The sequence below is a fragment of the Cyphomyrmex costatus genome, unplaced genomic scaffold (assembly GCF_001594065.2).
Source record: "Cyphomyrmex costatus isolate MS0001 unplaced genomic scaffold, Ccosl1.0 scaffold154, whole genome shotgun sequence".
Classification (NCBI taxonomy): domain Eukaryota; kingdom Metazoa; phylum Arthropoda; class Insecta; order Hymenoptera; family Formicidae; genus Cyphomyrmex; species Cyphomyrmex costatus.
In genome coordinates this window covers 215,447-230,201 of record NW_017275544.1, presented here as the reverse complement: position 1 = coordinate 230,201, position 14,755 = coordinate 215,447, and the positions used below count along the sequence as shown (strand labels likewise).

The 14,755-nt window shown below is 38.4% G+C and overlaps 1 protein-coding gene across 1 annotated transcript in view; it reads right to left on the bottom strand.

Annotated features, from left to right (window-relative positions):
* LOC108783543 (colorectal mutant cancer protein) overlaps positions 1–14,177 on the bottom strand; it is a 61,371-nt gene extending 47,194 nt beyond the window's left edge. The window contains exons 1-2 of the mRNA XM_018552137.1: positions 14,100–14,177; positions 11,908–12,323 (exon numbers count right to left, since the gene is read on the bottom strand). Of these exons, the coding sequence (XP_018407639.1) occupies positions 11,908–12,017 (110 nt within the window). The 5' untranslated portion in view covers positions 12,018–12,323; positions 14,100–14,177. The remainder of the gene's footprint in view (positions 1–11,907; positions 12,324–14,099) is intronic.
* Positions 14,178–14,755: the final 578 nt, after the last annotated feature.

Below are 14,755 nucleotides of genomic sequence, written 5' to 3'. Positions count from 1 at the left end.
TATTTACACGCGGCGGCAATTAAACGGCACTTCGTTGTCGGAGAGAGAGTGCGATAAATATGCTACCATGTGGGAAACGATCGCGTTGTAATACGTGGTTTATCAGCGGGGCGTCGGGGTGTTTGCTCGCTCGGCGAGAAGAGATGAATTTAACGACTTGTTTAATTTCACATTCGCGCTATCCGCGTCCGTCACGGGCGAGGCATCGAGTCGAACGAGTCTCCGCGTGCGTTTTGCGATCTCGTTAAATATTGAACGCTATTAAGAACGGAAAAAGACTTTGGCAGACGCCTATTAAATTTCTACCAATTTAGATTAACTTTAATTTCAGTTCGACTTTACTCTTCGTCCTTCCTTAAATTTTTAGAACTACACAAGAAGAACGGATTTTGTTGAAGTGTCTAAGTAAATTTAGCTAGATCTGAAAATAATTTCGTTAGATTGTGAAAATTATCACTATCAGTGATATTTTGACATTCTAGTAACATTTTGATGGTGCAAACAAAATTATTTTTAGATCTGTATTTTTTAATTTTTAGATATTTTCGCTAAACCGTATTTCCTTTTTCCGTGTAGAAAAAGAAGAATAAGTTGAATCAAAATTAAAGTTAAATACATTATACCGCGGGAACGGATATTAAATATTCCGGGACATATCGGAAGAAGCGCGATGGCGAGGCCGAAAGGAAAGCGAAAACTCAAGGCTACACCTCACACATACTGATGGATTGAAATTATCGGAGAAGGACATCGTCGAAAGGACTTTCCAAAAGACCTCGAAGAAAATGCTGAGGACGTACACACGCTTGTGTCGATATTACCCACGACGTGCGATTGGATCAAAACTCAATTTCGTGCCTCGACCTCTGTGACGCGGTGATCTCGTTACGGTCCTCACTCGTTTTTCGATCCGGGGAATTCGCTTCCCTGCCTTTACTTTTAATCAGGGCTCGTGAAACAGAGCGCGCGCGGGGAGAGAGAGAGAGAGAGAGAGAGAGAGAGAGAGAGAGAGAGAGAGAGAGAGAGAGAGACAAAAAGAGAAAAAGCCGAGCCAGCTCAAAGCGCCCGAATAAAAGAAATCAGGGAAATGAAAAATATCGAAGAGACGGAAACTGTAGAGAATATCACCCTTTGTATGACATTAACTGTTCAAAGCTAACGGTGAGTTTATTGAATCCACTTAATTATAAATCTCTTTGTGTCAAAAATATATATACAATTAAATTTTCTTTATGTTATATCTGCAAATTCAAATTATTTTTATTAAAATATATTATATTTAGTATTAGCTTTTTTTTTTATACGAGTTACCCCATTTTGATTACTTAGAATTAATTAGTGTCTTTTGTTATTTTGAAATTATAGTTAGTGCCTTTATTAACTTTTAACATAAAAACGTCTTACAGATTCAGCGTCAATAACTGTGTTATAGATTTTGATATCGTCACCTGAAGGTTAACGTCCTAATTAATTTTGATATTGTCGACAGATTTCTGGATCTATCCCTAAAGAGTTTTAGAGAGTTACAGATTATTCTTTCGGATTATACAGCTGTTGACGAACTTCTCTTCGTCGGGGAAAGCGAGTCATGTTCGCATTTTAAAAGCTGACGCGTAATGTACCGTAACGGACCAATAAGTGTTCATTGTTGGGAAATGTGAAACTGATGCTACTGCATGATGGCCAAGATTTCTCCGATGTTAAAATGTTTCCTCTCCGGAAGAACCTGACTGTACCTGATATCGCGATCATTGTTCCAACGTAAGACATTCGCGGGAATACTTCCCACGTATAACCTATATACATATTTCCACGGGCGGAAAACGCGATTAGTTTCCTATCGCGTCATGCCCGTCCTTCGGAATCTCTCCGACTCTCCGAAGAATTCGAAGAGCTCTTTACAACCTTCGCGTTAAAATCCTCCAGGTCGAGGTTATACCGATATAGTTATCTTTATTAAATTCTGTCTCTCGAATTTTGTGAAATCGTGATAAAAATAAATACAAAGACAAATAGATTCTAACACGAAAAGAACGATTTTGCTGAAGTATCTAAAAATTCAATTATACATAGATACAAATTTGAAAATAATTTTATAGGATGCTTAAACATAATATGATGGAGCGTCTTATTTAATTATTGTTATGGTATAACACAATTATTTTCAAATCTGTATATCCAGCTAAGTTTTTAAGTCCTTCAGCGAAACTCTGCAATATCGTTCTTTTGTGAAACAAGAGGAGCAAGATATTTTTTTATTAAAGTGAAGGAAGGGTTATTTAAGCAATGTGAAAGATATGAAAGCAATGTAAGATATACCAGCGTAAAACCGCGCCCATATTTTCTGTTGTCTGTGTGCTCTCTGTTTCATCGAAATACAACCCCTCATCGAAGTCCGTTATCTGAAAAAGTCTTACACTGTCGATTCGGTTAATCCTCCCTTTCGAAATAACGAATTCTCGCCTCGTCGGATATCGTCACCACACACAGTTATTGGAAAATTTGTGTTAAACTTAACATATTTCTAATATATATGTTAGGAAGTTACACAGACATTATGTAAAAAATTACCACATAATGTAAAACTGACAATTTCAGTTTAAAGCAAATTCTGGAAACACATATTTTCTTTAATAAAATTAACATTTAACTTGTTAACACACACATGTATCTTCGTTTATCTTAGAATTTACGTTTATAACCAGATTATTTTTATTATTTGTTCACTCTCTCTCTCTCTCTCTTATTCAAAAATTATATTATTTTAACACTAGGAAATATATGAATACCAATTAAACGCAAAATAATTTAAATGTGTTAAAAATTTAATATAAAAATTTTAACAAAAACTGCTTTTAGCACAATAAGTACAAAATGTTTTGTACCGTGTAAAATCAAAAAGAGAAAAATCGAGAAGGAGAAGGACAAACAGAGAAAACGATGAAAGAGGAAGCGAGAGGGGAAGAAAGGGACATGTTAAAAACGTCGTTTTTAACGGGAGGAGAGCTCTCAATGCGCTCCAGCAAACTCATCGCGCTTCATCTCCCCCTTTTAACGCCTGTCGCTTTGTGAGCGCTCTTTCAAGAGGTTTAGATTTCGCGGTAATTAGCGAGAAATCATGTTACTCCGATTGAGAGGGAGGGACTACCGTCCCAACGAGAATCTCCGGACGTCCTTACCGTCGCCGGTAAAAATACGATCTTCCTGTGACGGGAGAGATCGCTCCTCACACGCCGCTGGAAGTCGTGGTCGTTAATTTGAACGGCGCGATCGCTGATAATGCAGTCGATTTCGGAATCCGACTGGTATTAATAATTCGTAGCGGCGACGAGGAGAGACGCCAGGACCTTGACGTCGCCGGCTGCGCGATATCGGCGTATTGATCGAAAGGTTTATCAAATTTACAGCGGCGGCATTGGCTCTGAAAATAATTCGTTTAACGCGAAGGTCTGCCCCGCCTAAAACGTGCATACTGCATTCTATTTCCGATGACGCCTCCCGGAGGAATGTTTTATTCATCGGACGAGAGTTGACGAATTATTCACGATAAGATATTCTCTCGGAAAAAAAGAAGATGCTCTTTATCGTCTGCAACACGTAAGATGTATCCTTCGACTGTAAGTCATGTTAATCCAATTATTATTAAGCATCACAAGCGAACATTCATCGTTCTTATTAGGTATTATTATTAGATAAATTATATAACAATGGGTTATTTTAGTTTTTGTTCTGCGCATTTCTTTTCTTTCAAGTTGAAAATACTAGAAGCACATGGCTAAATATATAATAGTCCTCATCCTCTTTTCTTTGTTTAAATACAATACACAATTAACCTCTTTGTAAATTATTATTATCTAAAGATGTTAAAGTGCGTGTAAGAATCACGATAATTTTTGTACACTTTCTAAAAATGATGAAAATTAATCCAAATACGAACGACTCATCGTGTGTAGTAAAAGACCGGAAAATCATATAGCATTAAGGATTACGTTTTAGATAGTAGCTATGCGATAACGAAAATACGAGAGGCCACACACGATATCGCGAGTTCTGCAATCCGCGAGACGACGACGGTCGACGTTGGGTCGACAAAACGAAAATTTCTAGCGGCGAACGAAGCACGGGATGTGCATCCCGACGATCGGAAGGAGGGAAACCGTAAATAACGATAACCGGTCGGGACGATTTCGGGATTTATCGCGGATGAGTCGAACCGAGGCGAAATAAACGGGAGGATTGCAAGAGCGAGGGACGAGCGCAAGCTGGCCGCGCGTAACAAAATTACGAGTGCTGAATCGCGTGTAAAAACACCGACCATGGTTTCGACGAAATTGCCACCGAACGCGTGTTTGCGTTCGAGTAGTCCGAGGATTCCGATCGACGATTGAATTTTAGGGCGCGCGAACGGAAAGTCGCGGGCTAAAACGCTTTATACATAAAAATTCTGAGGATGAATAAAGTAATGTAAATATTTGGGAGATAATAGAACGGTATTCGAAGTTCGTTCTTATTTTAAGACTCTTAAACCGGTATCAAACTACGGATTGAAGATCGAAGCACTGAAAATTTGACCAATCAAAACAAAACATAATAAAATTTCTTTGTCCTTATTGATCAAATTCATAGCCTGATTCCCGGCTTAAGTAATGTCTTAAGATGCTGATACAGATCTATAATTGGCTTAATTATGACACCTTAAGATTGTAGACCAATCTCAAATACATACCTATAAGTAGACATCGGATTCTTATGCAATTTCATATTTTTTAGAAAGCAGATTGGAAAGTAATATCAAAATAAAAATTTGTGTTATTACAAAAACATTCTAAAAATATATATTTATTTATGTATACTGTGCATATTTGCATACTTGTGTAAATTTGCGTTTTTGTGCATGTCCACAAAAAGTATTTGCATAAAAAATCCGATGTCTACTCATAATTAATCGGAAGATGTTCTGCTAAAACAATGATATTTGCACTAGTCATTCTAACGAGGAAAGACAAATGTTTAGCCTATATATTAAAGAGAAATAATCAACTATTTATTAATGAAACAAGTATTGAATTTTTCAAATTTTATTATTACTTCAACTTCAAGTCCGACAGCAATCGATGCAATATTATACATATAATAGAAAGACGTTTAAAATTCACATATAAATATTATTAAGCGTCAAGATTTAGCCTCGTATTTGGTCCTCCTTTACTTACTTCATTTATTTCTAATATTCACATTAACTTGTCTACCCTCTGTATAATATTGATATATCATTGTTACGCATATAATCTTTTTCTAACTCATGTTCTAACAATCATCCCTTTTTTATTTCTTATGCAATGTAAATCAAGACGGTAAATGCGGTTTTTTTTTTCAGAACTCACAGCACGAGTCGAGACGTATCGATTCGAACGACAGAATTCCGGCTCCTCTCTCTCGCAGTATTTCTTTCGGGAGAAATTTCCCGCTATGCTTACGCGCTCCATCGCGTGCAAACAAGCTTGGAAGCCTCAGCAGCAAGGTAAATCGCCCGGTGCATCTATTATTCCGTCAGCCACGTCGCAGTCAAGGGAATCTCGGAATTATAACGAGAACGTCCGCCGGCGAAATCTAGTGCAGCGTGCGCGCGAATCATTCACGAGTCTAATATTTCATAGGACAAGTTGGACAATTAATATCGCTAGCTGTTGTCCAATCGGTATTTGTCAAACATTTTTTCTAATATTTTATTTGATTTTTGTTTTATGCAGTGTATATTATTGGAATATATTTTTTTCATATTTTATTAGTTGTGTCATTTTTCACATAAGCGATATTCTGGCGTTCAAATTCCGGAAAGTAAGACAGCTAATTTTGCGTTATATTTCGAGAGTTTCTTGAAACCAATGATTTTGTTCCTGTGTGTATAACAAGTGAAACTGTTTCCGCGATGAAAACTATCCCTAGAGAGCTCCTCTAAAATTATATCGCGTAGGAAGTTTAGTCTCAAGGTATAAGACCGTTTACATGGAGAACAAAAGACGAGGAAGAGAACGAGAAAAAAATTATCAGTCGTACTTATTGCCGACATCTGTAGATGCGCGGTTTTGATTTAAGCAACGATCACTTTTCTCCTTTATATTCTACCGCGTTATTCCAACAACAGTCTCGGAGCAACGACGAGCGGAATTTTACGTTCACGACTACGCTTGCTTTCGTTCACGGAAATCCATTGTATTACAAGGATGCTGCAAACCGATATTCGCCGCGACTGTATTTTACACGGTGGAAGAAAATCAACCGCAGTGAAGAAGAGAGGAAGAAAAATGCGGAAAATAAAGGATCCACGCAGGCTGGAATCAGAGGGAGAGAAATGCCGATAAACGAGTCTGCGAACGCAAAGACCCGACTTGACTGCGCGAAGTAGTCGTAGGTACGACCAAAACGACAAGCAGGGGAGAACGAGAGGAGAGAATCCACGGTGGTGGTGTGACTCACTTGCCATAAAACGTGGGGGGAGGCAACGCGCGCCTCCCTCTCGCCGCCGAGCCACCCTCAGGACACCATAGAGGGTTTGCCATCGACGGAATCGACCCTTCCTCCGCGTCGCGCTTCGCCCGGCTTCCCTTCAACTCATATTCGCTGTTGTCATCCGGTCTGCGTCAAGAAAACGCACACAATTGTCACGACGCTTCTCACCGACGTACGTGAAATACCGAGGCTGCACCCCCGGAAAATTGGGTCACCGGTTCCCAATGTCGACGCAAGGATGATCAGAAAAATCCAACGAGTGGAAGAAAAACCATGATAAATGATTTTTTACGGTCCGGATTTTACCCATTGGAATATATTGGCAAAAAACTATACAAATGACTAATATGTAACGCTAAAATATTCACGTAACTTTATGCAAAAGTTTTTTTATTGCTTCAATTAATAAATTATAATAATTACTACGAAAATTAAATCAATGGTAAGTAATAAACCAAGTAACACACTTTTGTTTTCTTTTTAATTCAAATTAATATGTGAAGTATATAATACAATATTTTTAAAATCAAAATCTTGCGAGATATAAATGACGTTAAATTTTATATATTAATTTTTAATAAAAATATAATAGAAAGAAGATTAAACAATTTTACTAATATAGGAAAGTAGATAACATAGAAATTGTAGAATATCTTGCACAGTTTGCACTATCAATTAAAAATATCGATGAAATGATTTTACACTTATTTTACAGTTTTTAATAAAAAAAAATAAAATCAATTTTTGCCGAGTGTTTTTTGGAAAATAATGGTTTTCACGGTCAAAGAAACATTATATCTCATATCGATGTGGAAATCTGTTATAAGACTGAGAAAAGGAGAACATGAGTAATGCATCATTCACAATACACGGAATAAAAAGTATAAGAGTAAAAAATTAACTAATCGCAGTCGAACGTGAGAATAATAATCGACTGCGATTGGTTAATTTCTTCCTCTTACTTCTTATTCCGTGTATAGTAGACGACATAAAATTTCAGAGTATCACGTGGGAAGCTGACGGGTACGCGCGATGTGCAAGGCCAAAATGTGCATCACGTGCAGCGGAACGCATTGCAGCGACGGTGAGAGCTTAGATATACCGAGGTTACGAAAGTGCGCCGTAATGAATGCCAACAAGTCGGGAAATATTGTCCCGTTCTTCTCTTTAACGTGGAGAGAAACGATGGCTGCCGGGTTTGCTCTCTTAATTTGTTTGTAGAACGCACACTCCACCCTGCGGCGTTCTTCCGGCCGTCTCAGTACTTGACGAATCTCACTTAAAAACGCGTTTGTATATGGAGAGGACTAGGCGAGCTTTATGCATCGCGTGGCTTGCGGAGATATAAAAAGAAAGGAAATAATAATAAATAAACGAGAAATCGCGCTTGAGCCGAGTGATCGCTATAAAACACACTACGACGCGCATCCGCCGCGCAATAAATTATTCCTCGTTAAGGAATCGATGTTACTCCCCCCCGGGGCGATAATTAACGACATAAAGGCAATTATTATCGGGGGAATAGCGGTTAATGATAAATCATTCTCGTGAGTTCCAATCTCGCAGATGCCGCCCGCGACCTCGAATCGAAGGATTAATCTCGGGACAATCGCGCGAGATTTGTTAACAGCGCCTGGGCACCGTGGAGATTTCTTGGAAGATCTGATCGTTTTATCATACACCCGGTAAAATTAGATCGTCGACGATAAATCTCGTTCACGAGATTAAAGTGCTTACGAAATGGCTGCATGCTAATGCATTGTTCCCGAGCGCGCGCGTTTTTAATTTTCCATGGGTTAATGGATTTTTCTTATTACGCGTGATTTGCAGAGAATCTCATTGGACGGTCAGGGTGAACTGTTCTTGCTTTGGTATGACATGTAAATCTTGATGAAACTTGGTATAATATATTGTAGAACAAGTCAAAAATGGTAGACACATTTCTTAATATCCTTTTCTAGTTTTAAAAATTAGGAAAAATAAAAAATGATTTAAACCGAGGTTAAAATTGATATACAGAAATGTGTGTGAACATAAGATGAATATTTTTACAAAAATAATAATAATTATCGTTTAATAATTATTGCTCAATCCCTGCATAATAAAACTCTATGTCTATATATACCTATTGATTACATTTAAAAATTATGTATTGCTACATATGCTCTCTTATGCATATATACACATCATATATATAACCTTGGTCATAAATATAAAATACCTCCATAAATTGTCGAATCCTATATCTAACAAAATTTAAATAAAAAACAAATTTGTTTAAAAAAATTTTTATTTCTATAACAATTTTAATATTATGTTAGTTTTTATTTGGCTTTTATTTATACTACCTTCTCCAAAAAATGTTATAAATTAGAGATGCTTTATATATTTATGACCAAATGAGCTATATATATAGTATATATAAAAATTCTGTCGATAAAAATATATAGATATCTATACGTATCTCATAATACATTACTTAAACAATTTCTAAATTAAATTTCGAAAGCTTCTCGCAATGTTCACGAAGAAACGTTTCCAGTTTCACTCTCCGAAATGAGTTGGTGGAAAAAGCGCGATTAAAAGCGGAGTATTTACTCGACGGAGTTCTTACCCGCCTTCTGACATATATAAATGTAATTTGCACAGTTTACAGCGTACGCGCAAGAGACGCAGGAGTCCATGCAAACATTACATTACAATACGCAAAGAGAGAGAGAGAGAGAGAGAGACGGTATATAGACACAACTTTATCTTCGTTTACCTATGGCAGAAACTTGCGTACCTATACGAGCCACGATGGGCGGGCGAGACAAAATAGACCGTAATGCTCGACGAGCACGGTAAAAAGTATACCTTTAACTTCATCGAAACGAAATAAAAGGAGGCCGCGAGTTCCACGTACGTGGATACGAACCATACGTGTATGTCGTGCTGGAAACGCAATATCGAAGCATCGTTGAGCGGGCCACCCTCCTCGAAAAAAAAACAACGGGAAAACGTATCGAGACATCGATAACGGAAACGACGAGCGAGGAACAAAATGGATAAACCGATGGAACGGAACGTCCTCGAGAGCAGAATCTAATTTAAGAGTCGCTCGCAAAAATCATGTATTTCCGAATTTTGTAACTTTGTCAAACAAAGAGAAAGACAGAGAAAGAGAGAAAAAGAGTGATAGAGAGAAAAAAAAAAGAAAAAAGTGATAGAGAGAAAGAGAGATAAAGAAAGTGAAAGACAGAGGAAGAGAGACACTGTCTCTAAATTGTTATACTTTTATGAAACAGACAGCCCACTCGACGACTCGACGAAGCAATGAGAAAATGTTTTCCCGATCTCTCACAAGATAGAAAAATAAGAAGAACAGTATAGCGAACGGTTACGAAGTGGTGTCTATAGTCCGCGTTTATTTTACGGAAGCTGCTCGTCCTCGTAAATTATCGCCAACTTATTATTGGTCTCTCTCGCGCGTTGTATTGTCTCGACTATTCCGACGAGCTTGTATAGTCTCGCCAAAGTTGGCGTAGAGTAAAAAGAAATATGCCGCGCCAGTCATCTCTCATTAAATTCCCGCGAGAATTCAGAGCTCGCCACAGAACGGAAAGAGTGGGAGAGACCAGGGATACGAGAGAGACAGAGAGGGACGGCTCTAATTAATTGAAGAAATAATTAAAACGTACATGCCGGCGGCAAACGCGGTCTCGTCAACAACTCTTTCCATTCCGCGCGATACCAGTCATCGTTAACTGTGCAATCGCGCGAAGGTTCGCGCGCCGAATTCGCCGAGCGGAATTTATTTGGTCCCATAGACCAAAATGCGAGATAACAAACCGTACACAGCGCGACGATATAACGAGTGTATCAGGGTGATCCGGAAAAATCAGACTCGTGCCGTTTCCATCAAAGCAGATTAACTTCAATTTCAGAGCTTAAGCTCTCTATCTTTTTCGAATTCTAATTAAAAAAGATGAAGAATAAATTGAACTGAAATTAAAGTTAATAAAAATAAGCATCAACGTACCCCAGAAGTATATATATATTAGTACGAATTTAACACTGACACGCGCGCGGTATCAATCTGTTTATTAACACCAAACGATGAGAATTATGTGTATAGACATCGCATGGTGTTAAATGCACCAGTGATACTTTTTAGAATGCGTGATTATCCACACTTGTTTTTGTTGCCGCGGGAGGAAATATCTATTCTGACAAAATGCCGCAGTGATTACGGATCTTCCGCAGAAGCTTGAAATTTTCGGCTCAAAGTCCTTTGGGACGGCATTTCCTTTCCTCGCAATGACTATCCACGCAAGATATGTAAATCGGGAGGGTACACGGAAACAAGTAAATTGATTGATCATTCATATCACACCGCGATCGATAATGGTCGAAGATCCTCCTTATAATCTGGACCAACCTTTATACAAATATGTGTTCGTCAGATAATGCAATTCGTTGCAACGAGGGAGTAACAACCATCTAATGTAATCGTGGGATAGAGTTCCTGAAATCATTATAAGATTCATATGAAATCCCTATGTATAATCCGATAATTACATATGCAACTACAAGGAATAATTGAGCCCCTTAGTTGACAAGTGGCATATCATAAGTCTACTTTATAAACCCGTGTGAGAAACTGGCCCCCCAATATTAAAAATTCGATTTTTTTCTTCATGCATTTGTTTGCTCATCGTTTGCTCACGAATGCTCAGTTGGAATTTTCGTTTGCTCACCCTTAGTTCAAAAGATTTGTGAGCAAACGATGAGCAAACGAATGCATGAAGAAAAAAATCGATTTTTTAATTCGATACCAAAACTTAATTTTCTTGTATCTTTTGAACTAAGGGTGTGCAAACGAAAATTCCAACTGAAAATTCGTGAGCATACGATGAGCAAACAAATGCATGAAGAAAAAATCGATTTTTTAATATTGAGGGGCCAGCTTCACACGGGTGCCTTATAAGCAGAAGCCTTATGCCACTTGGCAACTAAGGGGCTCAATTGTACATATAATTTCAGATATAATCGTTTATTTTACTAAATAACTTCATATATAGCCAAGAAAATTTCATCAGATAAAATCGTATGAAATAAAATCATGTAATCTGTGGGACAATATTTCAGCTAGTGGTTACCCCCTCGCATTGCCATACATAAATATACCTCCAATCATCTAGTTAAAACGTCTATATAATATAAAGTATATGTTTCCTCATTCAAGATACCATTTTCTCTTTCATTTTTCGTGGTACTTATGTCCTTCGTAGTTACGTGAGGATTTCTTTCAACGTGCATCCTTCGATCTTGGCGGTACAATGGCTTATAAAAGGTTTCAATGTATTATTCTTCGATGTATTATTATTCGGAATCGGACTGATTTTCTTTACTCACCTGTCGATGTAGCCATCGCCGTCGCCGTCGCATGCCTGGAACAGCTTACGGACGCGTTCCTCGTCGCAAATGGAGCCCGTCTCGCTTTCAGCATCCGCGGTCTGCGACATCTTCTCACTGGGGCCCGACAGGCGCAGCCGTCTCGCAGCAACGAACGGTCATCGGTATCCTTGCCGATCGCCTCGCGTCGTCGTCCGCCACGCGACGACGCCTCATTTGTCCGACCTTGCCTCCCGCGAGTGTCAATTTCGTGCGGCGCGCAGCCTCGCGCCTGTCGAGGATCTCTCTCTCTCGCCGATCGGGAATACTCTCCCGCGCGTCTCTCTATTTTGCGACGCGCGACGACGCGTGCCGCACGCGCGGAAGGACTCCAGGCATCACCGTGACGATACAGTTAAGGATATCGCGCGATAACACTGAAATGGAAAAACATGCGTTTACTAAACACACTGTTGAATCTGTAGTGTCATATCATCTGAGTCTCGCCATCTCCTCTCCGTCATTATACCGTTATTTTATACTTAAAACAATGGAGTTAGACACAGATCAAAAATTGAGTTTAATTTGACACTATGTATATTGTATGTAGTAGCGATTTAAATTAGATTAAATTTGACACTGTAGATTCAAGAGCGCACTTCGCGACATGATACTGTCCGACACAAAAAAAGTCTGTTCCTTATTCCTGCAATCTCTGAGCAAAGACGCATGGTGCAAACGTATATTTGTTTCACTTATCGCATTGTGTGCGGCTAGTTCAGAGAGTCAGGAATAAAAAAGACTCAAAGGTGCGTTCGAGGAGATGCTATAATATTAGTATTATTTGTGTCGTTCTATTTTTATCGTTCATAGACATAAAACAAGGATAGCGCTAATAGCATCCTTCCCGAATATACCTGAATCAAACTGACCGCAAAATGTAAGTAAATTGAAAGTAAATTTGAGAAAAATGCAGCAGATTCGGCAGCAAAGTCTGTCGATAACTTGATAATAGATTGGCGGTAGAAATCGAGCAGAATCTGTCGATCGCAGAGATTCTGTGTTTGATTTCTGCCGCTGATTTGCTGTCAATTGACGTAAACGAATTCTGTTATATTTTGTGGTATTCTGTCGCCGGTGTCTGATAGATCTGATATAATAGATTCTGCATCTGTAACCTTCCTGCTGATAAAATTTGTTGGAGCAGTATTGACCGATACTTATAGACGTGAGTCTATACTTATTGTTAGATTAATCTCTCAGCTTACAAATAAAAAGTTATATCCCGTGAAAAGTCAATGAAGATCAGGATACATTCTAAAAAATATGGGCGTGAATTTAACATTAACACAATGTTAAATCCACACTATGCTAATGTTTATACTGCACGGTGAGCATTACATTTAACACTCATGATTAAATCAACACCAATCATGCTTTTAGAGTGGACTCGTGTTCATTCCACAAATGTAGATTAACTCTAATTTTGCTTTAATTTACTACTTATTTTTTTTTCTAATTCTTAGAATTAGAACAAGATACAAAGTCAAACTGAGATCAAAGTTTTACATTGGTAGAGAATATTTTTGTTAATCTGATCACTAGCTATCGATTATTTGCATGAAATTATTAAACACATTGATAGCAATATCATAATATCTTATATATTTGTTAAAATTTATAAATTAAATTATTTTTAATTCTACAGATCACTATTGCTTATATTCAATATTTCTACAATTTAACTAATGGAGTTAAATAACTTAAGAAGTGTTAAATTTGATTCAAATTTAATTAATTATTTACTAAGTACACAATAAAAGTATCTTAATTTCAAAGAAATATTTCTTTACTCGTATTCAAAAAAATTCTATTTCTTTGGATCAATAAAAATTTCTTTGAAATTAAGATATTTTGCTACTTTAAAATTTTATTTTTTAAAAAAATATCTTAATTTCAAAAAAATTTTTACTGATCCAAAAATACAATTTTTTAAACATGAGCAAAATATTTCTTTCAATAAACTAAGATTTTTTTTCTCTGTGTATATATATCAATATAGACGTTGTTTATTTTAAAACTAACATACGCAATTTTAGCAAAGAAATTGATTAATTTACATTTTGATAGACGCGAAAGTATAACAAATGGCAGAATGTTATTTAATTCCAAGGATTGAGTTACCATTATTCCTTTGATAACAATATACTTACCTCGTCATTATTTTGACTGATCCTATTTTCTTAATCGGATTGGGAAATGAGAAGACGAACTCGCGCACCGATAACGAAATCAACGAAATTGAACATTCGATATCGGACGGTTCAGCGCGCGTCAACGCCGCGCGGAACGCGAGCGGGACAGATTCGTCGGTCGCGAGAAGCGTTCGGGGGGGATTTTAAAATCGGCAGGAAGCGAGGAGGGCGGCGAAGGAGGAGGAAGAGGAGGAGGAGGTGGACGGCACATTGTCACGTCGCGCGCTCCGGTCTCGTGTCATCGGCGCGTCCGCGGATCTTCAGGATTCCGGACGGGCGCGATCCTCCTCCTCTCGTTCGCGGGAGAGAGAAATTCCTTTCGTCGACGCGGCAGGCGCCGGTCTCGTCGCCGTTCTATTTTTGGACGCGCGCGGCGGATGCCCACCCGCGGTCTCGCGATCGCCGATATAAACAGATATCCGTCACAGAATCGCGACGGCGCGCCTCGCAGTATTTTTCCGTTTCGAATTCGTCGCTCGCGACGACGAATCGGAAGAAGACCGATCTCGCGGAACGCTCCTCTCGACTTCGGCGCGACCGTAGCGAGCGATGCTCTGGCGCGTTCCCTGATCCCTCCCTCGCGCACCGAAAACTCACCGCCTGGCGTCTGCGAT